The sequence below is a fragment of the Magnolia sinica genome, chromosome 13, assembly GCF_029962835.1.
Source record: "Magnolia sinica isolate HGM2019 chromosome 13, MsV1, whole genome shotgun sequence".
NCBI classification, from domain to species: Eukaryota; Viridiplantae; Streptophyta; class Magnoliopsida; order Magnoliales; family Magnoliaceae; genus Magnolia; species Magnolia sinica.
Window position 1 is genome coordinate 24,933,843 of NC_080585.1, and position 27,932 is coordinate 24,961,774.

At 39.7% G+C, this 27,932-nt stretch overlaps 1 protein-coding gene across 3 annotated transcripts; it reads left to right on the top strand.

The window, feature by feature from the left end:
* The first annotated feature begins 536 nt into the window (after positions 1-536).
* Positions 537-7,787, top strand: LOC131223295 (pleiotropic drug resistance protein TUR2-like). 3 transcript variants are annotated; one of them, XM_058218650.1, is made up of 23 exons: positions 538-976; positions 1,094-1,214; positions 1,314-1,402; positions 1,532-1,616; positions 1,699-1,858; positions 1,955-2,031; positions 2,135-2,188; positions 2,291-2,381; positions 2,493-2,794; positions 3,127-3,408; positions 3,739-4,055; positions 4,164-4,324; positions 4,419-4,558; positions 4,645-4,807; positions 4,882-5,093; positions 5,310-5,642; positions 5,730-6,020; positions 6,102-6,185; positions 6,281-6,414; positions 6,497-6,724; positions 6,826-6,997; positions 7,092-7,346; positions 7,428-7,787. In XM_058218650.1, exons 1-23 carry the CDS (start codon positions 648-650, stop codon positions 7,686-7,688), a joined length of 4,341 nt encoding a protein of 1,446 aa, XP_058074633.1. In that variant the 5' UTR covers positions 538-647; the 3' UTR covers positions 7,689-7,787. The 3 variants fall into 3 exon arrangements, with proteins under 3 accessions (XP_058074631.1, XP_058074633.1, XP_058074632.1); XM_058218649.1 differs by having other exon boundaries at positions 539-976; positions 4,455-4,558; XM_058218648.1 differs by having other exon boundaries at positions 537-976; positions 1,094-1,402; positions 4,455-4,558.
* The last annotated feature ends 20,145 nt before the right edge of the window (positions 7,788-27,932 follow it).

Here is a 27,932-nt window from a genome sequence, read left to right on the forward strand (position 1 = left end):
CGTGGCATATCCATCACAAGCGCCACCATATGAATGGCCTGGATCCTCTGATAATGCAGCTGTCATGGACATCGACTTCAATATAATCGCTATTAATTGCCTGAATGAAGCCAGCGAGCCTCAAGTGCTTAATAAAAGGCAAGGGAATTTTCGTCATTTGGACAATCCTCCGTACACATAAAAAAACATGCAAAACATGCAACGGTCGATAGTCGGCCTTCTAGATATTCAAAACATGCAACGGTCGATAGTCGTTTCGAAGAGTCGCCCGAACGGAAAGATGAAACACCCGATTTTCTGGGAAAGTACCAAAATAAATCAAACATGGCGCCCAGAAGAGAGATCTCCTCCTATATAAATACCTCTCTCTCAATTCCAACAACTTCATCTCAATCTCTTTTTTCTGCCCACTCCCTCAGGAGAAAAGGAAAAAGGAAAGAGGAAAGAGTTCAGAGAAGGAAAAAAAAAAACTTCTGGTTCTTTGATCCATGTACGTTAAAATTTCAAATTTCTTGCATTGATACTTGAAGAATCTTCTTCGTTTTGGTGGGTTTTGTTTGTGAGAGAGAATCCATCTGGCCTTTTTAGTTTTCTCAAGCACTAGACATTGAGTTCAACGCGAGAACGTTTCTACTTGGAGAGTTCCAATGGATAACACCAATATGTACAGAGTTGCAAGTTTGCGTCGGAGTCGGAATGGATCCGGACTTTGGAGGAACACCAATGCTGAAGTCTTTTCAAGATCATCTCGTGATGAGGATGATGAAGAAGCTCTCAAATGGGCTGCCTTAGAGAAACTGCCGACATATGACCGGATAAGAAAAGGGATACTGTCCGGGGTCGCGGGGGAGCACAAGGAAATTGACATTGATCAGCTTGGGTTTCAAGAGAAGAAGAATCTTCTGGATAGATTGATTCGAGTCGCCGAGGAGGATAATGAGAAGTTCCTGTTGAAGCTCAAGAACCGAATGGATCGGTACGTTCTCATTCTTTTGTTTTTCTCGTTTTGCTTCTTTTGCTCAATTGTGTTGGTTTGAGTGTGCAATTTTTTTTCGTAGCATTTTATTGACGGGTCTTTTCTTATTTTGTTTAGAGTTGGGATTGAGAGTCCTACGATTGAAGTCCGATTCGAGCATTTGAATATAAAAGCAAATGCTTATATTGGGAGTAGGGGTATACCAACACTCATCAACTCCGGAGTTAATGTAATTGAGGTAATTCAAGCGTATTTGGGTGTTGTTTACAATCAATTTTATTTTTATTTTTCAATGGTAACCAGAACCAATCTTGCAATTTCTCTTTCATTCTTACAGGGCATTTTGAACGATCTCCACATTCTTCCCAGCCGAAAGAAATCTATATCGATACTTCATGATGTTAGTGGAATCATCAAGCCTTGCAGGTAAGAGAAGGGGTTTAATCAAGTTGCGAATTCGGTTTTATTTGGTTTGGAATTTCATTTCATCATATAGATTCCTGGATCAACAGAAGTTTGATTTCTCCGTAATTATTATTATTATTATTTTTCCAGAATGACTTTGCTTTTAGGCCCACCGGGCGCAGGGAAGACCACTTTACTATTAGCTTTGGCTGGGAAGCTTGATTCGGATCTAAAAGTTAATATCTTCTTTCTACTTGTCCCCTTGGAGTGATTTCGTCGAAAGACATTGGTTGATATGGGTTTCTTGGAAACAACAGATTTCAGGAAAAATAACTTACAATGGGCACGGAATGGACGAATTTGTTCCTCAGAGGACTTCCGCTTATATCAGTCAGCATGATCTCCATATCGGGGAAATGACAGTGAGAGAAACCTTGGCTTTCTCAGCCAGATGTCAAGGAGTCGGGACCCGCTACGGTGAGTTATATTGAATGGTTTTAGGCAAAAAATTGAATGGAGGTCATTCGAAGAGTTTGAATGATTAGCGTTTTTTTTTTCTCGTGCAATTTGTAGAAATGCTGACGGAGCTGTCGAGAAGAGAGAAAGCAGCAAACATCAAGCCAGATCCAGACATAGATGTCTACATGAAGGTGATTAAGAAGAATTCCTTTTTCCAATTGAAATTTTCTCGAATAACCTAATTGAATTCTTGGAGATTGATATTTTGTCTTTTATTTCCTCTTACTACTTCAGGCTTCATCCTTGGAAGCTCAGGAAGAAAACGTAGTCACAGACTATATTTTGAAGGTAAATTGACGGAAATATATCATTCCACAAATTTGATATAAGTGGAGTTTTTGAAGTTATGGATGTTGAAATTTATTTTCTCTTCCCCTCTTGAAACTACAGATCTTAGGACTGGATATCTGTGCTGATACCATGGTAGGAGATGAAATGCTGAGGGGTATTTCGGGAGGACAAAAGAAGCGTGTCACGACAGGTAGAAAAATCAGCAATCTAGATGGCTGAGATTGCATTCTCGGATTGGAGATGTGGTTTTGTAACTTACTGTGAGTTTGGACTGATAGTTGCTGAATTCTGATTGATATAGGTGAGATGCTTGTGGGACCTGCAAAGGCATTGTTCATGGATGAAATATCCACTGGTCTGGACAGCTCCACAACTTTCCAGATTGTCAATTCCCTGAGACAGACTATTCACATTCTTGGCGGGACGGCACTGATTGCACTGCTTCAGCCAGCACCAGAGACTTATGACCTCTTTGACGACATCATTCTTCTATCGGATGGGCTGATTGTCTATCAGGGTCCACGTGAACATGTGCTAGAGTTCTTTGAATCCATGGGTTTCAAGTGTCCTGAGAGGAAAGGTGTTGCAGACTTCTTACAGGAAGTAAGCTTTACAAATTGATTCTTCTCACCCTAATATAAGTCATCTACATTCATCAATTGAAATCATGGTTTAAGCTGCGTCTGAAGGTTAATCAAATTTGACTTGCAATAATTCAATTCAGCAAACAGGAAATGGCAAATGGGGTCTCCTAAATTGCATCTAATACCATTAATTTAAGTCCAACTTGAAATGCAAAGAATGGAATTAGGAGAATTCCCTTACCATATAATGAATAGAGTGATTGAAATAATATAGTTCAAATGGAATCCAAACGAACCTCTTATTTTGAATAGAATGGCAAATCCAACAGTAAATTGTTTGTCCACTACCAGGTCACGTCAATAAAGGATCAGCGGCAGTACTGGGCACGTTCAGGTGAGCCGTACCGCTATGTTCCGGTCAAGGAGTTTTCAGATGCATACCAGTCCTTCCACATTGGCCGTAGATTGGGAGCAGAACTTAGCACCCCGTTCGACAAGAGCAAGAGCCATCCCGCTGCTTTGACGACTTCCAAATATGGCATTAGCAAGAAGGAGCTGCTGAAAGCTAATATTGCGAGGGAATGGCTGCTTATGAAGAGAAACTCCTTTGTTTACATCTTCAAAATGGTCCAAGTGAGTAACTAAGCACACCCCAATTAGAAATATGATATCTGCTCAATCATTCCAATATGGCACATGTGCCAGGTCATGGGACCCTGTGGATATGTCATGACCCAAAAAATCAGGCCAGTCTGGTGATCAGGTGGTCACTTGTGTATGAAAAATGGATGACTGAAAAAATGAGAAATGGTCCTCATTCATGTTGAAGATGTGGACCAGCAAACAAATGGCCTAGATCTTGCACACCTTGCCATGATGCCACATTGACGAAGGCTTCACCATAATGGACCTCTTGAACTCCCGACTTACATACTATATCTTCTACTTTCAATCTGATTGCAGCTGATCGTTGTTGCATTGATCACAATGACCGTCTTCCTGCGTACTAAGATGTCCCATGACGATGTGACCGGTGGAAACATTTACATGGGTGCTCTATTTTTTGCACTGATCACTCTCATGTTTAATGGGTTTGCGGAACTTTCAATGACCATAGCAAAGCTTCCCGTTTTCTACAAGCAAAGAGACCTCCTCTTCTATCCTCCATGGGCATATGCTCTGCCATCATGGATTCTCAAGATTCCAATAACATTTGCAGAATGTGCTGCATGGGTTGGCATGACTTATTACGTCATTGGCTTTGATCCGAATGTTGGAAGGTGAGACGTTGAGATCATGTAACAACCTATTCCAAGGCCATGTTCAATTGGCTGTCTTTCATTGGCACCTGAAAATAACTGTAAAATCATTTTCTGTTTGTGTTGTAGGATGTTTAAACAATATCTGCTACTCGTGTTGATTAGCCAGATGGCATCTGCATTGTTCCGGTTGATTGCTTCAATGGCTCGGGACATGATCGTTGCCAATACATTTGGAGCCTTGGCGCAACTCATAATCATGTCGCTTGGAGGATTCATTCTAGCACGACGTATGGCGTACTTGATCAGACTGTTAATTGCAATTGAATGCCCAGCTTTCATTTTCGGATTAAGAGATCAGAGATTGTTAGGACTTGTGAGGAGTTTATCGACTAACCAAACCTTATGTTTTGGCTGCAGCTGATGTGAAGAAATGGTGGAAATGGGGATACTGGGCCTCGCCCCTGATGTATGCGCAGAATGCGATTGCAGTGAATGAGTTCTACGGAAATAGCTGGAATCATGTAAGGATTTTGTTGATTGAACTAGAAAAAGATCGCCACTAAGTCGGAAAATAAACTTTAGCTTTGATTTTGGTTTTGGCAAACAGATTCCTACGAATTCGACTTCGACGAAATCATTAGGAATCCAAATCTTGGAAGGGCGAGGAGTCTTCACCAAGTCAAACTGGTATTGGATCGGTGCCGGTGCATTGGTCGGATACGTGGTCGTATTCAATGGTGTCTTCACTTGGGCTCTTGGATTTTTCAATGGTAAGCATCTTCATCTCTCAATATTCAGAAAGTTTTCATCGTTTACTTCTAACTGTTTGATTAAATTCCTGCAGCATTTGGGAAGTCTCAAGCGGTTTTATCTGAAGAGGCCTTGAAGGAGAAGCATGCCAACAGAACTGGAGAACTCAATGGTCTGGTGTTATCAACTGCTTCGGCAGAGACCACTGATGGTTCTAATAAGAGCAAGAAGAAGGGCATGGTTCTTCCATTTGAACCTCTTTCCATCACTTTTGATAACGTCATATACTCTGTGGACATGCCGCAGGTAACATCAACTTCCAAATAATTGAAAATTTCATTAGATCAAGATTTTTGCTTGGCCCAACAAAGTATACATGTGGAGCCACTATTAGCTCCACAGGTATACTTTCTTGGGCCTATCATGGATGAGAGATGCCCCCAAAAGGTATTAATACTGATACAAGAGGTATTGATGATGTTGAGTCATGAAACTGAGAACTAATTGCCTACTATACTACAGGAAATGAAATCTGAAGGTGTTCCAGATGATCGGTTAGTACTCCTCAAGGGTGTAAGTGGGGCTTTCAGGCCTGGAGTTCTTACAGCACTGATGGGTGTCAGCGGTGCTGGTAAAACCACACTGATGGACGTGTTAGCCGGAAGGAAAACTGGAGGATACATAGAAGGAGACATCAAAATATCTGGCTATCCCAAGATTCAAGACACGTTCGCTCGCATATCTGGATACTGCGAACAGAATGACATCCACTCTCCTCATGTTACTGTCTACGAGTCTCTCCTCTACTCTGCATGGCTCCGTTTACCCGGCGATGTCGATTTGAATGCAAGAAAGGTAGGTGGACTAAAACAGAATCCACTGTTCCATACATGCTTTGGTCCCTTTGGGCATCAACTGACTGCTAAACCCGATGAAATGCAGATGTTTATTGACGAGGTGATGGAGCTCGTGGAGCTGACTTCATTGAGGGGTGCACTTGTTGGGTTACCCGGCGTGAACGGGCTGTCAACTGAGCAGCGAAAGAGGCTTACAATTGCTGTGGAGCTCGTCGCCAATCCGTCTATAATATTCATGGATGAGCCTACATCTGGACTGGATGCGAGGGCGGCTGCCATTGTGATGAGAACGGTGAGGAACACTGTCGACACAGGAAGAACTGTGGTGTGCACAATTCACCAGCCCAGCATTGACATATTTGAAGCCTTTGATGAGGTGAGAAAAAACCAATGTTAAAGAACTTGTGTTTCGTCTGTTTATGAACTAGAGATTGATGTCTCTCTGATCTAATTGCAGCTATTCCTTATGAAGAGAGGTGGGGAAGAAATATACGTGGGCCCATTGGGCCATCAGTCCTGCCATTTGATTAAGTACTTCGAGGTAAGGCTGAATGAACAGGCAGAAGCTGCAAATGATTTCTGTTTTCCACAATGATGCATACAGATACTGATTGACTTGGGTTTTATTCAATCAAGGGAATCGATGGCGTTAGCAAGATAAAAGAGGGTTACAATCCCGCTACATGGATGTTGGAGGTGTCCTCCATTGCCCAAGAACAGATCTTGGGGATTAACTTCGCTGAGACATACAAGAACTCTGATCTTTTCCGGTGGGTCATCGATTACATACGCAGATATTCTCAGAGTCATTGAAAACTGTTCGTAACTCGCTTTTATCACGGATTGTTGCAGGCGGAACAAAGCTCTAATCAATGAACTGAGTGCACCTCCCCCTGGCTCGAAAGATCTCTTCTTTCCCAGTCAGTACTCACAGTCCTTCTTCATACAATGCATGGCCTGCCTATGGAAACAACACATATCATACTGGCGCAACCCACCATACACTGCCGTGCGGATGTTCTTCACAACCTTCATCGCCTTGTTGTTCGGGACAATATTCTGGGATCTTGGCACCAAAACGTATGATTTTTAGTATGATCTATTACTGTCTAAATACAAATTGAATTTGTTTTCTTAACAGTAACCAGACCATGTCGATTCAACGGTAAAAAAATTTGCAGGAATCGGCGACAGGATCTGTTCAATGCAATGGGTTCTATGTACTCAGCAGTTCTGTTCCTTGGAATCGAGAATGCCGCATCCGTGCAGCCAGTGGTGGCCATTGAACGAACGGTCTTCTACAGAGAGCGGGCTGCGGGAATGTACTCTGCTTTGCCATATGCATTTGCACAGGTAACTGATTTTACTGACCGAAATACTTTTGCAATGTTTTCGAGTTGTATCTCAATGTATTCTGCTGTTTTTGTTTCTTGTTTTTCCTTTTCAGGTCGCTATCGAGGTTCCATACATCTTTCTTCAGACTGTACTATATGCTGCCATTGTCTACGCCATGATCGCATTCGAGTGGACAGCTGTCAAGTTTATGTGGAATGTCTTCTTCATGTTCTTCACATTGCTCTACTTCACATTCTACGGGATGATGGCAGTCGGCATGACTCCCAACCATGACATTGCTGCGATAGTTTCGTCTGCATTTTATGCCATATGGAATCTCTTCGCAGGATTCATAATTCCCCGACCTGTAAGTTCTAAAATCCAATTTCACTTCATACACTTTTTTCCCCCTAATCTGGAGAACTAAAGTTTCTTCTTTTGATTACAGAGAATCCCAATATGGTGGAGATGGTATTATTGGGCATGTCCCATTGCATGGACCTTCTATGGATTGGTCGCTTCTCAGTTTGGAGACTTGGAAAATACTATGGACGACAATGGCCAAACCGTAAAGTTCTTCCTAGAGGACTATTTTGGATTCAAACACAGCTTCTTGGGAGCAGTTGCCGGTGCAGTTGTTGGCTTTACAGTGCTCTTCGCCGTCGTCTTCGCTTTTTCAATTAAGGTGTTGAACTTCCAGAGAAGATGATTGAATGTTGCTGATCATATGAGGCCCACCTTGAGGCATTTGGGCTGCTACTACACAGATTTTTTTTTATTGTATTTCTCTGTTTCAATGCTGATGATTATTTGATTATATTAATAAGTTGCTATATATAAATTTTCTTTTCAATAAATTAAACAAGAGTTGTAATTGAGTCAATTTCAGATATGTTCTTGCAGAAATGAAAATTGAATGTGACGATTACATTCATACAAATATGATAGAATATGATACGATGCAACATATTTGCATATCATTGAACATATACGAAAGAATTGAGTGAACAGGAGAGCTCGTATCAAGTTGATCAATTGAGTACTCCAAATTAAATAGATTAGTCTCTTGACAGTTTTGGACAAGTTCAATTGATCAACCTTGGAAGTTCGAGTGATTGACATAATTCAAATTTTTCATGTCAACTCTCTAGACACCTTTGAGCATATTTGATTGATCGAACATTATAAACTTGATTGATCAAGGTTGCTCGATCAATTTTGATCAATCGATGCTTAAATCAATGACATGTGCAATTTTACATAATTGTGCTATCTATTTCTTATATAGGGGGTGTGTGTGTAATATATATATATATATATATATAGAGAGAGAGAGAGAGAGAGAGAGATGCTCACACACAACTAGTTGGATCGTCCAACTAGTTGCCAAATTAATGCTAATAAATTTGTTTTGGGGAAGTTATTTCCAAGATGAAAAGGAACTTATGGCTTGGGTGGGACTCACAGTGGAGTTAATGTAAAATCCACACCAACCATTAGATGAGTCGTCCCATATTAGTCATAGGGGAAAAAAAATATCAGCTGCATCCATAAATAAGGTAGGCCACACGATAGAAAATAGTGCCCAGGGATAGCTTATCCTCCAAATTGTTTCCCTTCGTATGCTCCACTTGAATTCTAGATCAGCGTGATTTCTTGGCTTTAGGTCTAATATGGAATTAGACATCTAACGATAGGAGTGGATCTCATGTAAACATCATGGTGGGCCACATCAAAAGATGAAAGGTGTGCCCTTGGTTCTGAGAAAGATCGGGGAACATGCAGCCCAATGTGTTGACGTGGCAAAGCTAAATGGTCCTCACCATGATGTAAGTGTTATATCCACATCATCCATCTATTTTATCATAACATTTTTAGGGCATGAGGCCAAAAATAAGGGACATCCAAAGCTAAAGTAGACTACACCACAGAAAACAGTGAGGCTTAAACCCCACCGTTGAAAACTTGTTAGGGTGACAGAAGTTCTGGATCACGTTGATATTTGTTTTTTTTCCTACGTGACCTTATGAATAAGTTGGATGGAAAATAAACATCATGCTCGGTCTATGGAGGTTTTAAGGACGGGAGTTATTGTTCTGCTGCTTTTTGAGGTGTGGTCCACTTTAGCTATTGTCTTATGCCCTAAAATGATATGAGAAATTGGATGGAGGGTGTGGATATAATACATACATATTGGGCATACAGAATTTGCCACGCCAACATTATTACCTGCCAGTCTGCAATTCAACTGCAATCAGATGTACCCGGGTAATATCACGGTGGGTGTTTCCTGACCATGGAGCCTACCCTGATATATTTGTTGTATATCCACACCATAAATCACTTTTTTTTCTGCTCACTTTAGCTTATGGTCTAAAAAATAATGTAGATTTAAATCTTAAGTGGACCTCACCACAAGAAAGAGTGGTGATTGACCGTTTAAAAACTTGGGCCATAAAAGTTTTAGATCAAATTGATATTTGTTTTTTCCCCTCATCCAGTTTCAGTGACCTTATCAATATGTTAGATGGAAAATAAACATTATGGTGGGCTCTAGGAAAGTTTTAGTGATTGGCATTCAATGTTCACTATTTCTTGTGGTGGGGCTCACTTTTTTTTTCTTCCTATTTTTATGTTAGCTTGTTAGTACACACCCATGTCAGTACACACACTCCATGTTAGCTACCCCCGCTACGGATGGTGGGGCTCACTTGATAGGTCGATCTATTTCATTTTTGGGACCATCTATTAAAATGATTTGTAAAAACTGATGGATTGCGTGGATATATAACAAATATATCAAAGTGGGCCCCACGGTTAAGGAAGCACCCATCACTATGTTACCCCGGTAACACATGATATACTCCCATCCAATCTCGGCAGTGTACCAATTTTCTCGGAACCAACAAATGACCTACGGACTTCAACCTTTCATATTTTTACGGGGCCACTGTGATATGTGTGTGAGATCCACTTCGATCATTAGATGTATAATTCCATGTTGGGCCCACATAAGAAAAGGTATGCTAATTTTTGAATGAAATGGGCCATACCAAATGGAAATAATTGGGAAAGGCTTCCACCCTTGATTTTTACAGGGCACACCCTGTTGAGCCTTGGAAATCCACTCCAACCCTTAGATGCCATAAAAAAAGTTAGGCTTGATGTCCAAGAAATCATGCCTATACATGATTCAACTGGGCCATGCCAAGGAAGACGATTTAGAGGATAAGCTCTTCCCGTATTCTGTTTTCAGTCATGTGGTCCACCTTAACCATGGATGGAGCTGATTTTCAGACCATGGGTCCAGCGTAAGGTGAGTCATCTAATGATTGGGGTGGATTTCCCATTAACACCATGGTGGGGCCGATCAAAGTAGGTAAGTCATTTTCTTTTTTGAAATAACTTTCCAGAAACAGCATTTATTAACATTAATTTATGCTTAAATTAGACAGCTAGTTGGACCGTCCAACTAGTTGTGTGTAAGAATTTCTCATATATATATATATATATATATATATATATATATATATATAGAGAGAGAGAGAGAGAGAGAGAGAGAGAGAGAGAGAGAGAGAGTAATGGTACACACTGTACCGCAAGGAGTTTATATGCGAGCCTTCATGTAAGCCGTATGATGATGAGAACAGCTTACATGAAGGCTCACGTTTAAAATCCAAAGAGTCTTGAAAAAAAGACTCTCTCCTACACTCAAAGAGAAAAATTTAGAATTGCAAGAGAATTTCTCGCAAAAGCCATTCGCATGAAGATCATACTAAAGCCTTTTTGTGTGGGGCCTACTATGATGTTTGTCATAAATCTAACCCATTCATCCGTTTTTTAGGATATTTGACCAAGAATGAGAAGGTTCACCGTAATTTTCTTCCTTCTCATGGAGGTCAGGTTCTTTACCCCTTCTATCCACCTTCATACACACCTATAGTTGCCTTTTCTCAAAGATCAGTTATATAAGATCATGAGATGAACCACTTTTAAATTAGATAGTTGTTCTGTTACTCTTAATTCATCCATTTATTTTGTACACATACAATAGCTTCCTTCATCATATCATATACTGATACAGGAGTCAGCTGGTGAGCAGCTTAAATAGATTACACGTGTGACATATTCTTCACAGCATGTGGACTCTTGGCTCATTTGATGATCAGACCTTAACTTTGTCATATAGCACTGTGTTAACCCATACGTGAAAGAAGAGAAAACACTAATATCAACTTGATCGAAAACTTTTGTGGCCCTTAGAAGTTTTTAAGCGTGGCATCACTCTCCCCACTTTTTTATGTGGTGGGGTCCACTAGAGCTTTTGATTTACCTCATTCTTTGAATAATGTCATAATTTGATCTCTCAAAATGGATGAACGGTGTGGATATAATACATACATCATGGTGAGACCCACCGAACTTGGTGACGTCACTTCTGCTGCTCAGCTGAACCTCTCGTTAGCCCGTCCGCGCCCTCCGAAAGCCTTTAACAATAAGTTACAGCGCTGGGATGTAGGTGGGGCCCACCTTGATGTTTATCATAAATCCACCCCGTTCATCTGTTTTCTGAGATCATTTTAGGACATGCTACAGAAAATCAGATGGATACAAAACAAAAGTGTGCCGCACGAGAGGAAACAGTTTTGATTCAATCACCACCATTGAAATATTTTTAAGGCCACGAAAGTTTCTTATCATGCTAATTTTTTATTGTTTTCACTTCATCCCAGTGGGAATGATCTTATAACCGTTTGGATGGCATATAAAAATCAAGGTAGAGCCTAGGAAAGTTTCAACGGTAGAAAACTCTTTCCCCAGTTTTTCCTCTTGTATGACCCACTTCACTTTTGAATCCATATCATTTTCCGTAGCATTTCATAAAATGAGCTTGGGGAGAACGGATGAACGGGATAAATTTATCAAACACATCACGGTGGACCCCACCTACATCCCAGCGCAGGAACTTCCTGCCAAGGTTTAGCAGGAAATCCGCATCCATCCGTGTCCCGGACTCGGATTGCGTACTCACACTGTCAATAGCGAAGTGGCTACTGGACGGTTCTATGTGGGACCCACGTTGATGTATATGTTCCATCCATGCCGTTCATCCACTTTTCATCATTATTTTTAGTCTATGTGACAAAAATGAAATATATTTAGATCTAAAGTGGACCACACCACGGGAAAATAGTGGTGATTGAATGCTTACCATTGGAAACTTCCTACGACCCACTGTAATATTTATTTTCCATCCAACCTGTTGACTAGGTGACAAAGATCTGGATGAAGGGAATAAACAAATATCAACTTGATCCAAAATTTTTGTGGCCCTCGGGAAGATTTTAATGGTGGCGGTTCAATCACCACTGTTTCATGCAGTGTGGTCCACCTGATATTTTCACCTAGTTCATTTTTTGGCTCATACCTAGAATGATACAAAAATAAAATAAAATAAATGTACGGTGTAGATAAAACGTATACATCATAGTGGGGCCCACACAGCACCGTCCAGTAGCGAGTCGCTGCTAATAGCGGTAGTGGGTAAACCGCGTCCTCCGCGTCCCTATCCGAGACGGAAGCGGATTGACTGGTGTACCACACACCAGGTATATAGCTGGTGTATTGACGTCAGCAAGTTATGTGGATCCCATCACGAGGTATGTATTATATCCAAAACGTCCATCCATTTGGCAAGCTCATCTTAAGGCTTGAACCGAAAGATAAGACGGACATAAAGATCAAGTCGGAATAGGATTGGCTGCTCTCCCTGCCATCAGCCATTGGCCAGTGGTCGGTACTCTGTGTGCCCCGCTATAATATATGTGTTTCATCCATGCTGTCCATCTATTTTTCTAGATCATTTTATGGTATGATACCAGAAATGAGATATATCCCAATCTCAAGTGGACGACATTACAAACAATGTTGAATGAACGTTAAAAAAACTTTTTAGGGGCCATAAAAGTTTTGGATCAAGCTGATATTTGTTTTTTCCCTTCATCTGGGTCTGTGTGACCTAATCAACATGTCAAATAAACAGCACAGTGGGCCTTAGGAGCATTTAAATGGTGGATATCCAATCACTATTGTTTTCCTATGGTGTGTTCCACCTGAGGTTTATGTTCCTCTCCTTTTTGGGATGAAACCTAAAATGATCCGTAAAAATGGATGAATGGAATGGATGAAATACATACATCATGGTGGGTCCCACAGAGCACTGAACACCAACCACAGGACTTTTGGCATGAGAGTAGTAGTCAATCCGTTTTCAGAGAGTCATGCTTTCAGCAAACGGAGGATCCAGACTCCTACGCTTAGCATACAAAGTAAACTCCAGGGTGTCCACTATGATTTATGTATTTTATCCTCTCCGTCCATTCATTTTACCAGATAATTTTAGGGAAAATTAGGCATATTAAATGTTCAAATTGACCACACCACTAGAAACAGTTGAATTGAACATCTTTCGTTGAAAAATTCTTGGGAGCCACAAGTGTTTTGGATCAAGCTTATATTTGCATTTTACCTTCATCCATGTTGTATGATCTTATGAACATGTTGGATGACAAGTAAACATCACTATGGGGCCTATAAAGGGTATGAACCAATTGATCTGTGTATGTGCTTCAACTATGGGCTCAACACCTTAAATTTCAACGGTGGTCACTAAATTCTCACTGTTTCCTCTCATGTGGCCCATTTAATTTTTGGAACCTCCTCATTCTTGGTCGCATATCCTAAAATTATTTCAAAAAATGAATGGACTTATCACAAACATCATAGTAGGTCCCACACATAGAAAGGCTTTCGCAGGAAATTCTCATGCAATTCCAAATTTCTCTCCGTGAATATAGGAGAGTCTCCCTCCTTATCCGTTCTCCTCTCTCAATGAAGTTGAATCCTACCCGTTCTCCTTATCCTACGGCTTACATGAAGGCTCGCATATAAACTCTTTGCGGTATAGTGCGCAGGAGACCATTACTATATATATATATATATATATATATAAGAGAGAGAGAGAGAGAGAGAGAGAGAGAGAGCCAAATGCTCAGCTGCGCACAGGTTTGCATGGAACTACTCATCCGAACTTTTTGAGGACCCATCATACGTGATGTGAATCCCAAATTTGAACAGTCCACATGATGTAGAACCCCATTAAACCCCTAAGGCCTAACTTATACTTTGATCCAAAACTTGGTGGGCCATGGAAAAAGAAAACAGTTTTCCTCCTTTGATTTGCATCTCTTTTCTATAGCCCACCAGAGTTTTAGATTAGTATGAAATTTAGTCCGATGGGGTTTCATAGGATTTTGCATCACATGAATTGTTTTGATTAGACGCCCATGACACGTGTGCAAAAGTGCGAACGTGCGTAGGTGAGCATGCCTATATATATATATATATATATATATATATATATATATATCTATAATTGAAGGATTAGAAGAGAATAAGAAGGGCTAAATCATTTCTAGGGTTTGAAAGTAAGAAATAAGGATTTTCATATCAATAAGTGATTCCATGTCTTATAGTTTCATTTTCACAGTAAATTTGTTTGTTGCTTTGTGCTATGGTTTTTCCCCGCAAGGATTTTCCATGTAAAATTGTTTGTTCCTGTGCATGCTTTGTTTACGTTTATTTTTCGTCATGTTATTCAAATTCAGAGTTTACTTCAGCGGTTCCCCAACTAATAGTATAAGAGATATATGTTGGGATTTGAGTTTGAATATGAAACATGACAATGTAGGGATCTAACGTGAAGTATGAAACAGAGAAGTTCACTAAGAAAAATAAATTTGAATTATGAAAGGTGAATATGAGAGGCATTCTACTTCAACAAGGATTGTAACAGACACTCCTTGGATCAAAAATGTGATGAATTTTTTGATTACTTGTTGGACTCTTTTTGTCATTTGTGGTCGGACCGAAAATGGTGCAGTTCGAACCGAAAATCCTTGTAATGCCTCTAAAGCCTATCTGATCTTGTTCAAATAAATTTTCAAGGCTTTGGATGATAAAACAAGGTTTTCTTATCGAATTGTATTATCTAGAGGTAGGTTATTTTGGAACTAAAGGGATCTAAGGCTAGGTTCACCAAGACACCTTAATTTACCTGTGTCTTCAAACATTGATGCCACAAGTCTTCAAATCTTTGGTCATCATCATCTTCTAATGAGAGCAGATCAACCGACTCAAGACACACTAGCACACGTTATTGACAAACCAAGGCAATTACAAATTCCTTCCCACCTTGCTATGGCCCATCAAATTTCTAAATTAAACTAACTTTTGGACCTTGGGGGTTTAATGAGGTGATTTATCTAGTGGACCATTCAGATTTTGTGCTCACATTACGTGTTAAAAAGTGCTTACAAGTTCTTGTGAGAAGCGGTTCCTAGGTGATATATGTGTGTGTGTGTGTGTGTGTGTGTGTGTGTGTGTGTGTGTGTGATGTAGAACAAGTCACGAATTTGTTCATGACCATGATGGACCTAAGAAAAGAAGCCAAGAAGGATCAACAATATTCAACATAGTTTGACTAATTGACCAAATGGGTCGACAGGATGAAATTTCAGCAGAAATTCCAGAATTGTTGCTAGACAATTTCTGTCAATTTCAACAGTTCGTCAGATCTTGTCGATAGGTTGACAGATAGGGTCAATGGGTTGAAATTCACAAAATTCCAATTTTAGTCTCTGGACGTTATTGAGTCGTTTTGACCGGTCGACGACAGGTCCACGGACGTAGGAATTTGTGTTTTTCATAATCTGATTCTTTATTAGATTAGGAATCTTTTAATTACGTTCTTAAAGTTTGTTTAGGGTTATTTAATGAGGTTAAACTCGTTTTTATCATTCATTCATTCAATTAATAAAATTTCTTAAAAACTTCTTATTTTTCTCTTGGATTCGAGCAATCTCCCTTATGGATTCAAGAGTGCCTTATGGATTCAAGGCTTTATCGATCGAGGAAGATGATGATCGACCTCATCAAGTTCTTCCCTGTGTCAGTTGGTATTAGAGGGAGGCTTTTTCTCATATCAATGGAATCTAACGATGGGTCGGGCAACAATCCCATGGACAATGCTCTAGGAAATTATCCCGTAATAGTAACGACTTTCGAATCGGCACGACGAGGGAATTAGCTAGTCATGCAAGGGCTACAGGCTGCCATCGAGCGTATGACGGAGGCTCTAGGGCAATGACATTTTCGTGGTGATGACCTGCCTCCAGTAAGTGCTGGAATTCGCAATTGTGCGGATCGAAGGGAGATGCCGACGGTGAATCGCAGAATCATACTTAAGGAGGTGTGATCCAGTGACGACGAGATTGATAACATGATCCTCCAACATCCCGAACGAGGCGACGACCGGGTAGATTAGACGGATTGAGAATTCAAGATGAAAGTTAACCTTCCTATTTTCAATGGCCAACTCCACATTGAGGACTTCCTCGACTGGCTGCTTGAAGTGGAGCATTTATTTAATTACATGGAAATTCCCAAGGAGAAGAAGGTCAAGTTGGTGGCGTACAACTTGAAGGGTGGAGCTTCGGATTGGTGGGAGCAACTTCAGCTCACACGAACGAGGCAGATAAAAGCACCAATCTACACATGGCAGAGGATGAAGCAACTACTGCATGCACATTTCCTCCCTAGCAACTAAGATCAATTGTTGTTCCAGCAGTACCAAAATTGCTAGAAGGGTAGTCGAACGATGAGAGATTACATTGAGGAGTTCTACCGTTTGATGATGCAGAACGATTTGGTCGAAACTGAATCACAACAAGTCACCCAATTCAATGGTGGATTGTATGTTGTGAACTAGGATCAGGTTCAGATGCAACCCATTTTGATGATGAATGAGGTGATCAAGCTAGCCACCCGGGTGGAAGCGCAGCTCAAGCGTTCCAACAAACAATCTTTCCTACTACTAGGGTCACCGCTGCGGGACCTCGCAAGAATCTCCATAGACCACGGGGAAAGAACCCATAGGGGGACGTCCTCAACCACTTACACTCAGGAACCGAGAGTCCTAGAGTGGACAAGGGAGACCCCAAAGAGTAGCAACCACTGTTGTCAGTCAGAGCAGAATCCCGAACCCCTATGGTCGGCCAAGGCCCGACTATTATTACTACTGTGGCCAACCGGGTCACCTATCAAACACTTGTCCCTAACAAAAAGTGGATAACCTTTCCACTAATGACAATAACGTTGAAAATGTAGATAAAGACCCAGATGTTGATGAATTGGAGCATGCCACAGATGATGAGACTGAGGCAAATTGGGTTCCATAAGATCACGGTGAATTTCTAGTAGAATCCTGAACTCCTATGGTCGACCAAGGCCCTACTATTATTACTAATGTGGCCAACCAGGTCACCTATTAAACACTTGTCCCCAACGAAAAGTGGATAACCTTTCCACTAATGACAATAGCGTTGAAAACGTAGATAAAGACCCAGATGTTGATGAATTGGAGCATGCCACAGATGATGAGGCTGAGGCAGATTGGGTTCCATAAGATCACGGTGAATTTCTAGTAGTGAGATGATTATTATATATACCAAAGAAGGAGGTACACTTGCATCGTCATAACATCTTCTAAACAAGGTGTACGGTGAATCGAAAAGTTTGCAATGTGAATCGAAAAGTCTACGATGTGATCATTGACAGCATGAGCAGCGAAAATATTGCCTCCAAGGTCATGGTAGAGAAGTTACAGTTGGAAAAAGAATAGCATTCCTCCCCATATATGATCAGATGAATTAAGAAGGTCAGCAAGACGAAGGTAACTGAACAATGCACTATTTCCTTCTCAATTAATAAATATTATATGGACCAAGTTGTATGTGACATAGTTGACATGGAGGCTTGTCATATGTTACTCGGTTGGCCGTGGCAATCAGATCGTGATACCACTCATAGAGGATTAGATAATGTATACATTTTCGTTAAGGATAGCCAAAAAATCATACTTGCCCCTATGGGTCCGGACGAACAACCAGAGACTTTTAAAGTGGAGGGGCATTCTCTCCTAACCATGTAGGACTTTGTAGAGGAATCCAATGAGATGGGAAAAATATCCAGATTAGTAGCGAAGGTGGAAGATGTGGAACCTATGAATATCCCTGAGAATTTGAAGCCCACTACATGAATTAAAAAAATTTTGGCCCGACGATCTTCATGAGGGGTTGTATAAATAATTGGTCATGCCCTTCAATCTTTCTAATACGCCTAATACATTCATGTGGTTGATGATCTAAGTTCTGAAGCTATTCATTGGGCAGTTTATGGTGGTCTACTTTGACGATATAGTTATATACAATCAGAATGAAGCAAACCATATGGAGCATCTCAAGCAAGTGTAACAGGTGATATCCGAGAACAAGTTATATCTCAACCTGAAGAAGTGCAGCTTCCTGACCGAGAGCCTCTTGTTTTTTAGGCTTCGTAATGACATCCATGGGCATTCAGGTGGATGAAGAGAATGTGAGAGTCATTAAGGAATGGTAATTTCCAACCAACATCCATGAAGCATGGCATTTTCACAAGTTGGTGACGTTCTATCATCGGTTCGTGGAAAATTTCGGCACCATTGTGGCACCAATTACAGATTGTATGAGGAAGTGACCATTTTAGTGGACTGACGAGGTTGAAAGGAGCTTTCCTAAAATCAAACATAAATTGTCCACAACCCTAGTTCTTGTACTTCCTATATTTGATAAATTATTCAAGGTCTAATGCGATGCTTCATATATCAAAATTGGGGGAGTATTGTCAGAAGAAGGCATGCTAGTAACCCTCTACAACGAGAAGCTTGGTGATGCCCGCAAAAGTGGTCAATGTATGAGCTTGAATTATATGTAGTGGTCCAAGCACTATGACATTGGAGGCATTACTTGATTCAGCATGAGTTCATTCTTTACAGAGACCATCAAGCTCTTTAATTTATAAATAATCATGCTGACGTGAATCGTGTGTATGCTAGGTGGATTTCGTTATTGCAAAAATCCACATTTACACTGAAACATAAAGTCGGGCAACAAAATAAGGTGGTTGATGCACTTAACTGATGTGCATAATTATTGATCACTATGAATAACAAGGTTGTCAGGTTCGACTACCTCAAAGAGCTGTACTCAGAAGATGACAATTTCAAGGACGCGTAGATTAGATGCCAGGAAGGTCAACCTAATGACCTCTATATTCAGGATGGATTTCTCTTTAAAGAAAATCAATTGTACATTCCATGGAGTTCATTACGAGACCATAATTAAATCCAAGAGCTACATGGAGGTGGCCCTTGCGATCACCTAGGGCGAGATAAGACTATAGCTCTTGTGGAGGAACGACACTACTAGCTGCAATTAAAATGTGATGTGGGAAGAGCAGTATAACGATGCCACATTTGTTAGTCTTCCAAGGGATAGTCTCAGAATACGGGCTAATACACTCCATTACATGTCCCTGACAATCCCTAGGAGGAGTACTTATCCATGGATTTTGTGCTTGGTTTGTCGTAGACCCAGCATAACATGGATTTGGTGTTCATGGTGGTGGACATATTTTAAATAAGGACGCACTTTATTTTGTTTAAGAAGACTCTCGATGCTACAAATGTTATGAACCTATTCTTTCAAATGGTTATGTGGCTATATGGTGTTCCTAAATCCATCACATCCGATCATGATAAAAAAATTCCTCAGTCACTTTTGGTGGACTTTGTGGAAGCGATTTGACACCCAACTTCAGTTCAGCAATGTGTATCACCCGTAGACAGATGAGCAAACTGAAGTGATAAACCGTATGCTTGAAAACCTCATTCGGTGTATTTATGGAGATAAACCGAAGCAGTAGGATTTGGCCTTGGCTCAAGCAGAATCCGCGTTTAATAACAGGCTGAACCGTTCTACTAGCAAGTACCCATTTAAAATTGTGTACGGACGAGTGCCCCGACATTCTCTTGATTTGGTTCTTTTACCCAAGCTCCCGATCATAAGTCTTGTTGTTAAACATATGGAAGACTGAATTATGGCATTCACGCAGATGTTTAGGGCAAGTTGCAAGCTTCCATTCACAAATACAAGGAGTCAATTGACAAACATCAGCGTTCGAAGGTGTTCGAGGTGGGCGACAATGTGATGGTTTATCTACGCAAAGATAGATTTCTAATCGAGACGTACAATAGGCCGAAAAATAAGAAGATTGGACCGGTACCTATCCTCCGTAACATCAATGACAACTCTTATGTTGTTGATCTTCCTGAAGACATGGAGATTTCACACACGTTCAATGTAACGGATTTGTATGAATATCATGAACTGATGCCGGAAGATAACTCGAGGATGAGTTCTTTTAAAGCGGAGGGAACTGATGTAGAACAGGTCACGGATTCGTTCATGACCATGATGGACGGAAGAAAAGAAGCCAAGAAGGATTGACAACATTCAGCATAGTTTGACCGGTCGACTAAATGGGTCGACAGGTTAAAATTCCACCAGAAATTTCAGAATTGTTGCAGGATAATTTATGCTAATTTTGACAAGTCGAGAGATCTTGTTAACAAGTGGAATATTATTCAATAGGTGTTCACAACCCCAAGTGTTGGGTCGCGATGTAGTAATAATCTCGGTAAGACAGAGGTCGAATCCACTGTGTATCTTCTGAAAGTAAGTAGAACTAGAACTAGAAGAAGATGAAAAACTAAATCTATAATATTTGAGAAAGTAATTGTGAATTATTTAACTAAAACTTGTAAATTCAAAGGTGGGAAACTAGGGTTTCCAAGGATCAACTTGTAGAGATCGGGGAGATCTATGCTTGATTCATGAACACAACTGGAATCAAAGTCTCATCTTATCCAATTGGAAGATATTTTAGTAAAATCAAATCTGAACTTCCTTTGACCTAATTCCCAATGGATGAAAGATGTGAGAACTAGAAGTGATTCCATCACAAAACCATGCCCATGAGACAATGGCTCACAACAGAATTTCCAATCCCACGATCGGTCATCAGAGAATTGGGAAGATTAGGTAGGATTTCATCACCCAACCATGCCCATGGGATAATGGTGAACAATGGGATTGCCTAATTCCACAATCTCAATACATGAAAAGAATATACTCAAAGCTATCGCAGATCCATTGTAATTTGAGTCACAGCAAACCATTAAAAACTGAAAGTATTCCTTATAATCAAACTAGAATCAAAGAGTGTTCGATATAAACATGAATCAAAGCAATAGAAACATCCCATCACGCTACAAGCTTAACCTCTTAACCCTAGCTAAGAGGTTTAGCCAACCATAGACATGATTGAACTAGAATCTCTTAAGAAAAGCATAAAAACAACTAAGGAAAGAGAAGAAAAACTCTTGGCGACGGCTTCTCCATGCTTTTGCTCCACTCCACAAATCTTAGAAGATGCCCAGAGATGTCCTAGGAACTCCTATTTATAGTTTTACAACACCTCCTTTCACACTGACTTAGAAAAATCTACAAACCGTCTCAAATTTTCATAGTTTTCCAAAATAGACTTCACTTTGTGCGATTTCACAGAATGACCCAGAGTTTCAGAATATGCTTCTTCAGGACACTTTCAGGAATATGTTTGTTTTCGGGACAATTTCAGGATTCCTTTTCTTTACCTCAAATATTTGATTCTCTTCATTCCTCACTTGGTTTTCTTGGATCTTTAGCATGTGAATTCTTCAATCTTATCCTTCTAAGATCCATACCTTGCCTTGGTGATTCTTGAGCATCAAATCTATGCTTTTAGCACCCTTTTCAATCCAAGCTCTTAAATTCACCTTGCAACACAAATATGAGTAAAATAGAATATTAAGCATTATCACGTTCATAAAACCAAGATATAAATGGGGGATAATATGCAATATTTGACCCTCAACACAATCCCCAACCAACATTTTGCTAGTCCCGAGTAAAGTATGCGTGAAATGAACTTTAATGCGCTATGTTTAAGCCTTTTTCAAAAAATAATCTTTTGTGTAATCAAGTATGAATGAGTAGACTCAATGATGAGAAAGTGAGATTTGAAAACCTAGAGTCGAATCACATAAGCAATCAATCAAATAAGTTCTTTATCCATTAAGTCAGAGCATAGTTCGCATATCAAGTTTTTCAATGTGCGCAGTGAAGATCAACTTACTTTCTATAAGGATACTATCATTACATCATGTTAGCCCTGCTCATCACTGTAAGATTGACTGAAAACTCGAGTACTAATTCCGAACTTATCCCCTTTTCCTTCTTTTTTAAGTTTTTGATTTTATATCGACGGTCATTTATATTCATTCAGTCTTTTCTCTTTTCTTTCAGATTTTTTCATTCTTTTTCAAACTTTTTTCAATCTTTTCACCACACATGACCCTTTTTGTCGATCTTCTATTTTTTAACTGGTTCTTTCATCTTTTAAGGTGGATAAAATTCTCCTGACTTGATTCTCGCCATCTATCAATGATTCACATAATAACAATAAAAAATTCTAGCATGTTCACAGAAAACAATTTGAATAACATAATATTCAAACTTCTCCTTAATCCATTAAATGTAAGAACCATAAGTGATAGGTTACTTAGTTGGTCCAACTCCAACAATTCAAAATTCGATTTCTATCTTATTTCCATACTCAAAACAGTCTTAAATACACAACTTATCACTTTTTAAATAGATAAACATTGAAAATTTCTCAAAATTTTTACAAATTTTGCTCAAAACTAAGAAAACACTGATTAGTTTACCTAATCTCCCATCCCCAACCTAAAATCTACATTATCCTCAATGTAAAAGAAATAAGCATGATTTGAAAAAGAGACAATCATAATTAAAGGAAACGTAATGGAAAGATAGTACCTGATGAAGGAATTTTGAAGCTTTTTCCAAAAGGTCTCAGCGTGAAGATGGGTTAGCACAGGAGTTAAACCAACAAAAAGCAAACTATCCTAAAATAAATAAAAAATAAACTATCCTAAACAGCATAAAGCCGATTATCCTACGCATAACAGAAGCAAACTATCCTAGACATAACAGAAACAAACTATCCTAGACAGCAGAAAGCAGTAAACCTAACTACACCTCCATTAGACTAGGAGGTCAATCCTAGTTAACAAGATCAATCAGAGGTATGGACATGTCCTCTAAATTAAATTTCTCAACAAATGGCTTTAATCGATGTCCATTTACTTTGAATTCTTTGCCATTGTTTGGCTCTTGTATCTTGATGGTCCCATGAGGATAGACATTAGTAACAGTGAAAGGACTGGTCTAACGAGATCGGAGTTTGTCGGGAAAGAGATGTAACCGAGAATTATGAGGACTTTCTAATATAGTGTGAATGATTTTCGAAGAATGTGTTAGTCATGAAACACCTTCATCCTGTCCTTGTAAATTCTCAAGTTCTCGTATGCATCATTCCGAATTTCTTTGAGTTTTTTCAGCTGAAGTTTGCGTAGCGAGCCAGCGTTGTCCAAATTGAAATTTGAAATTTTAATAGCCCAGTAAGCACTATGTTCCAACTCCACAGACAAGTGACAAGCCTTCCCATAGACAAGTCTAAAGGGAGACATTCCAATAGGGGTCTTAAATGTGGTACGGTAAGCCTATAAAGCATCAGTCAATCAGATTGACCAATCCTTTCGATCAGGGTTAACCATTTTCTCCAAGATGTATTTGATCTCCCTATTAAAAATTTCATCTTGCCCACTTATTTGTGGGTGTTATGGAGTGCTCACCTTATGAGATATGCCATATTTCTTCATTAAGTTCGCGAATGATCTATTACAAAAATGTGAGCCCCCATCATTGATGATGGCTCGAGGTGTTCCGAATCGGGAAAGGATGTTCTCTTTTAAGAATTTAATGACCGTTTGATGGTCATTGTTCTGGCACGGAATTGCTTCGACCCATTTAGTGACATAGTCTATGGCAAGTAAAATGTATAAATTCCCAAAGGATTGGGGGAATGGTCCCATGAAATCAATGCCCCAACAATTAAATGCTTCAATGATCAGAATAGGGTTCACAGGCATCTTATTTCGACGGGACAATGCTCTCTACTTCTGACAATGCTCATAAGCTTTGCAAAACTCATTAGTGTCTTTAAACATAGTGGGCCAGTAAAAATCACACTGTAGGATTTTGGTCGTGGTCTTTTTAGCAAAAAAGTGACCACCACAGGCCTGAGAGTGACAAAAGGATGTGACACTTTGGTGTTCATTGTCTAATACATATCTCCTTAATATTTGGTCTGAGCAATATTTAAACAAATATGGATCATCTCAGAAGAACTAACGAATCACGGCGAAGAATTTTTTCTTATCTTATGCAGTCCATTGTGTCGGCGTGAAACTTGTAGCAAGATAATTAGTAATATCAGCAAACCAAGGTGAATGAGAGACTTTAATAATTGTTCATCAGGGAACATGTCATTTATATGTGTCGTTTCAAGGGAATCAGAGAGATCAAGGTGGAAAAGATGGTCAACCACTACGTTCTCTACACCCTTTTTATCTTTTATTTATAAACCAAATTCTTAGAGTGGGAGGATCCATGATCTTATCAGACGGGGCAACATTATTCTTAGAAAGAAGATACTTGAGCATCGTGTGATCTATGTAAATGACGATCTTGGATCCGATTAAGTGTTAAGGGTCAAATATTGCATATCAGACCCCAGTTATTGCCTGGATTTATGAACATAATACTGTTTAACGGCCAGTGTAATTGTGTTTATGATGCAAGGTGCAATTACAATCTTAAACTGGAAAGGGTACTAAAAGCATGGATTTAATGCTTCAGAATCACCAAGGCAAGGGATGGACCTTAGGGGACCAAGATCAACGCCAGAAATCCAAAAAAACCAAGAAACTGAAGCTCAAGTGACCTGAAAGATGTCCAGAATGCAAGATCACAGGGTTTCCACTATCCGTTCAGTTCAAAACTTCATACATGGCTTGAGGACTACAAATTAACCGTACACAGTGTATTTCAGCTCTCGGATTCATGTGAAAGTGACCCAACGGATAGATCACTCCTTTAATACCTGATGTGGGGCCCGCTTGACATCTAGATATGCTTCAATTTTGGTCTCAGCCCTTTAAATGAATGATGAGATGGATGGATGGAGCGAATTTCATCCAAAACATTGCAGTAGACCCCATTGGAGGTGTCAGTGCACAGTGCACAAGTGCACTCTTAGTGCACCGGATCAATCGAGCAGGTCAAAGGATGTTGACCGAGCTTTCCTCTTTAAAACGGAATTTCCATTTTCGTCCGTCTGCAAACGTCCGTGTACAAAGAGGGAGCGTGATCTCTGTGGGCCACCATCATGGTCTAGATGACTGATCCGGACCGTCCATGAGATTCACGAGGACCATATCACTCATGCCTAGGTGGCAAATTTTCAAAAGGTACCGGAGATCCGTTTTTGATCATCCAAAAGCAAGATGGACGGCGAATGGATCTGGTACAATGGGCCATGCCAAATTTGAAACAAACCCACCCTTCCTGACCAGTTTTTCGTCAGGAATCCAATGAACGAAGTGGATTTCTCTGAAGACATCATTATGGGGCCCACCGAACACATCAGCGCAACCTGCGTAAGGTTTACGCGCGTCCGAAAAATCCGAATCTTCCGTGGAGTTATGTGACCCAGAACGCGATCGGATCAGCGATCCGAACAGTCCAATTGAAGCCCCAGCTAGGGTTGAACCTATCCATGATGGAAGATGCAATAATCGAGACAATCAACGTCCTGATCTTCAGTCCAAACACAACCTTTTGTGCATTGCTTGCTGCGAAAAATAGAGTTTGCGCCGGAAGCCTTTTCTGCGTAAAGAGGAGTGCGAAACTCCTTCTCCAGGGCGTCCTGGCCTATAAGAAAGAAGAGAGAGAGAGAACGGAAAGGCTATCTCAGGAGGCATTCAAGTTGGATTTCAGATCTGGACATGAGCGTGGAGCAGGGAGAGTATATCTATTAGAGTTTTCTTTTATTCTTATAAGATCTAGCCTAATCATGGTTGGCTAAACCTCTTAGCTAGGGCTAAGAGGTGAAGCTTGTAGCGTGATGGGAGAATTTATGCATGTGCCTTTTGTTTAGATTGAATGGATTTTGATTTAATTTTATTATGGGAATATTTTTAGTTTTTAATGGTCTGTTGTGACTGAAATTACAATGGGTCTGCGATGGCTTTAAGTATTTCTTTTTCCTTATTTTGATTATGACATCATGAAGCCCTGTTGTTCGCCATCATCTCCTGGGTATGGTTGGATGTCGGTACCCTTCCTAACCTTCATATCATGTTGTTTGGTTGGTAATTAGTTTAATTCTGTTGTTGACTTTGTCTCTTGAGCATGGTTTAGTGATGGAATCCATTCTAATTCATATACATTTTATCTCTTAAAAACTATATCAAAGGAAGTTCAGTCTTGATTTTCATGAAGATGGGACTCTAAGTCCAGTTGAGTTCTTGAAACAGGCATAAGATCTTCCTGATCTCTACAAGTGGATCCTCTGAATCCCTAGTTCCTTTCCCTGAATTGTTTAAGTTTTAGATAATTATTTCATTATTATTCCTCAAATTATACTCGATTTAGATTCCATCTCATTCTAGTTCTAGTTCTAGTTAGTTTCAGATTACGTACAAGTTTCAGTCCATTGGGATTCGACCTCGGTCTCACCGAGTTTATTACTACATCACAACCCTATACTTAGGAAGTGAACAAGTTTTTGGCGCCATTGCCGGGGATTGACGGTTATGATTCTTTGAAATTAATTAGTTTTAGAATTAGTTTAAGATTAGGATTTTACTAACTTTAGTTTTAGATTTTTATTTCTATTTGATTTCTAGAACTAACTTGTTTCCTGTTTTATAGGATCTTGACATAAACTTCTAATTTGGTAATTCCTTTCTAATTTCTCTACTTTTTCTATTTTTAGAATTAGGATTTTAGTTTTAGAAACTTTCTTATTCTAGATTTCCTTTTTAGAAACTAACTTTCTATTTTTAGAAATTTTCTTTTTTTAGGCTTTCATTTATTTTAGAAAGTTTTTTTTTCACCTTTTTAGAAACTAACCCAACTTTCCTGTTTTGTAGGATTTTGAGATAGGTTTCTAAATTGGTAATTTCTTTCTTAATTTCTTCCTTGCTATTTCTAAATTAGGATTTATTTTTTTAGCAAGTTTCTAATTCTAACTCTTTTAGAATCTAACTTTCCTATTTTGTAGGCTTTTAAGATAGAAATTTCTAATTTGGTTTTTAACTTAGGGACTCCAATTTGGTAACTTCTTTCCAACCCTCTCTTTCTTTCTAGATTTTCTTTTCCTTTCTTAGGATTAGGTTTCAAATTTGATTGAGGGCTGCGAGTGTTTCATACCCAAATGGGCCCGTGACAACACTCGACGTCTCTTGACTAAAGGAGGATTGGTTGAGGGGTTGACTATCCATCGCAGGACTAGACACCACTCGAAATCCCCTGAGTTAATTAAAGTGATGGCTGAAAACCAACCTCTTCTACCCCAACCTAGGGTGGAGGACATTCAGGATGAGAATGAGGAACATCAAGCACCCCCGCCTTGTACTTTACGAGATTATTTACAACCAGCGGGGGTGAGTACACCCTCATGCATGATTTTTTCTGAAAATACAGGACATATAGACATTAAGCCAGGGGTTATCCAACTCCTTCCTAAGTTCCATGGGCTTGAATCTGAAGAATCATATCTACATTTAAAAGAGTTTGATGAGACCATAGCCACTTTATATTTTCAAAATGTGTCTGAAGACACAGTTAGGCTGAAACTCTTTCCTTTTTCCTTGAAGAAGAAGGCTAAGACGTGGTTACATTCACTGCGTCCTAGATCCATTGGCACATGGAATGATATGCAGAGGAAATTTATAAAGAAATTTTTTCCACATCATAAAACGATT

Bases quoted from the DNA above. Each gene is read 5' to 3' on its own strand.
- LOC131223295 (XM_058218648.1), top strand. From the start codon at position 648: ATGGATAACACCAATATGTACAGAGTTGCAAGTTTGCGTCGGAGTCGG. The intron at 2,032-2,134 runs GTGATTAAGAAG...TTACTACTTCAG, and splicing joins ACATAGATGTCTACATGAAG to GCTTCATCCTTGGAAGCTCA. The intron at 2,795-3,126 runs GTAAGCTTTACA...GTCCACTACCAG, and splicing joins TTGCAGACTTCTTACAGGAA to GTCACGTCAATAAAGGATCA.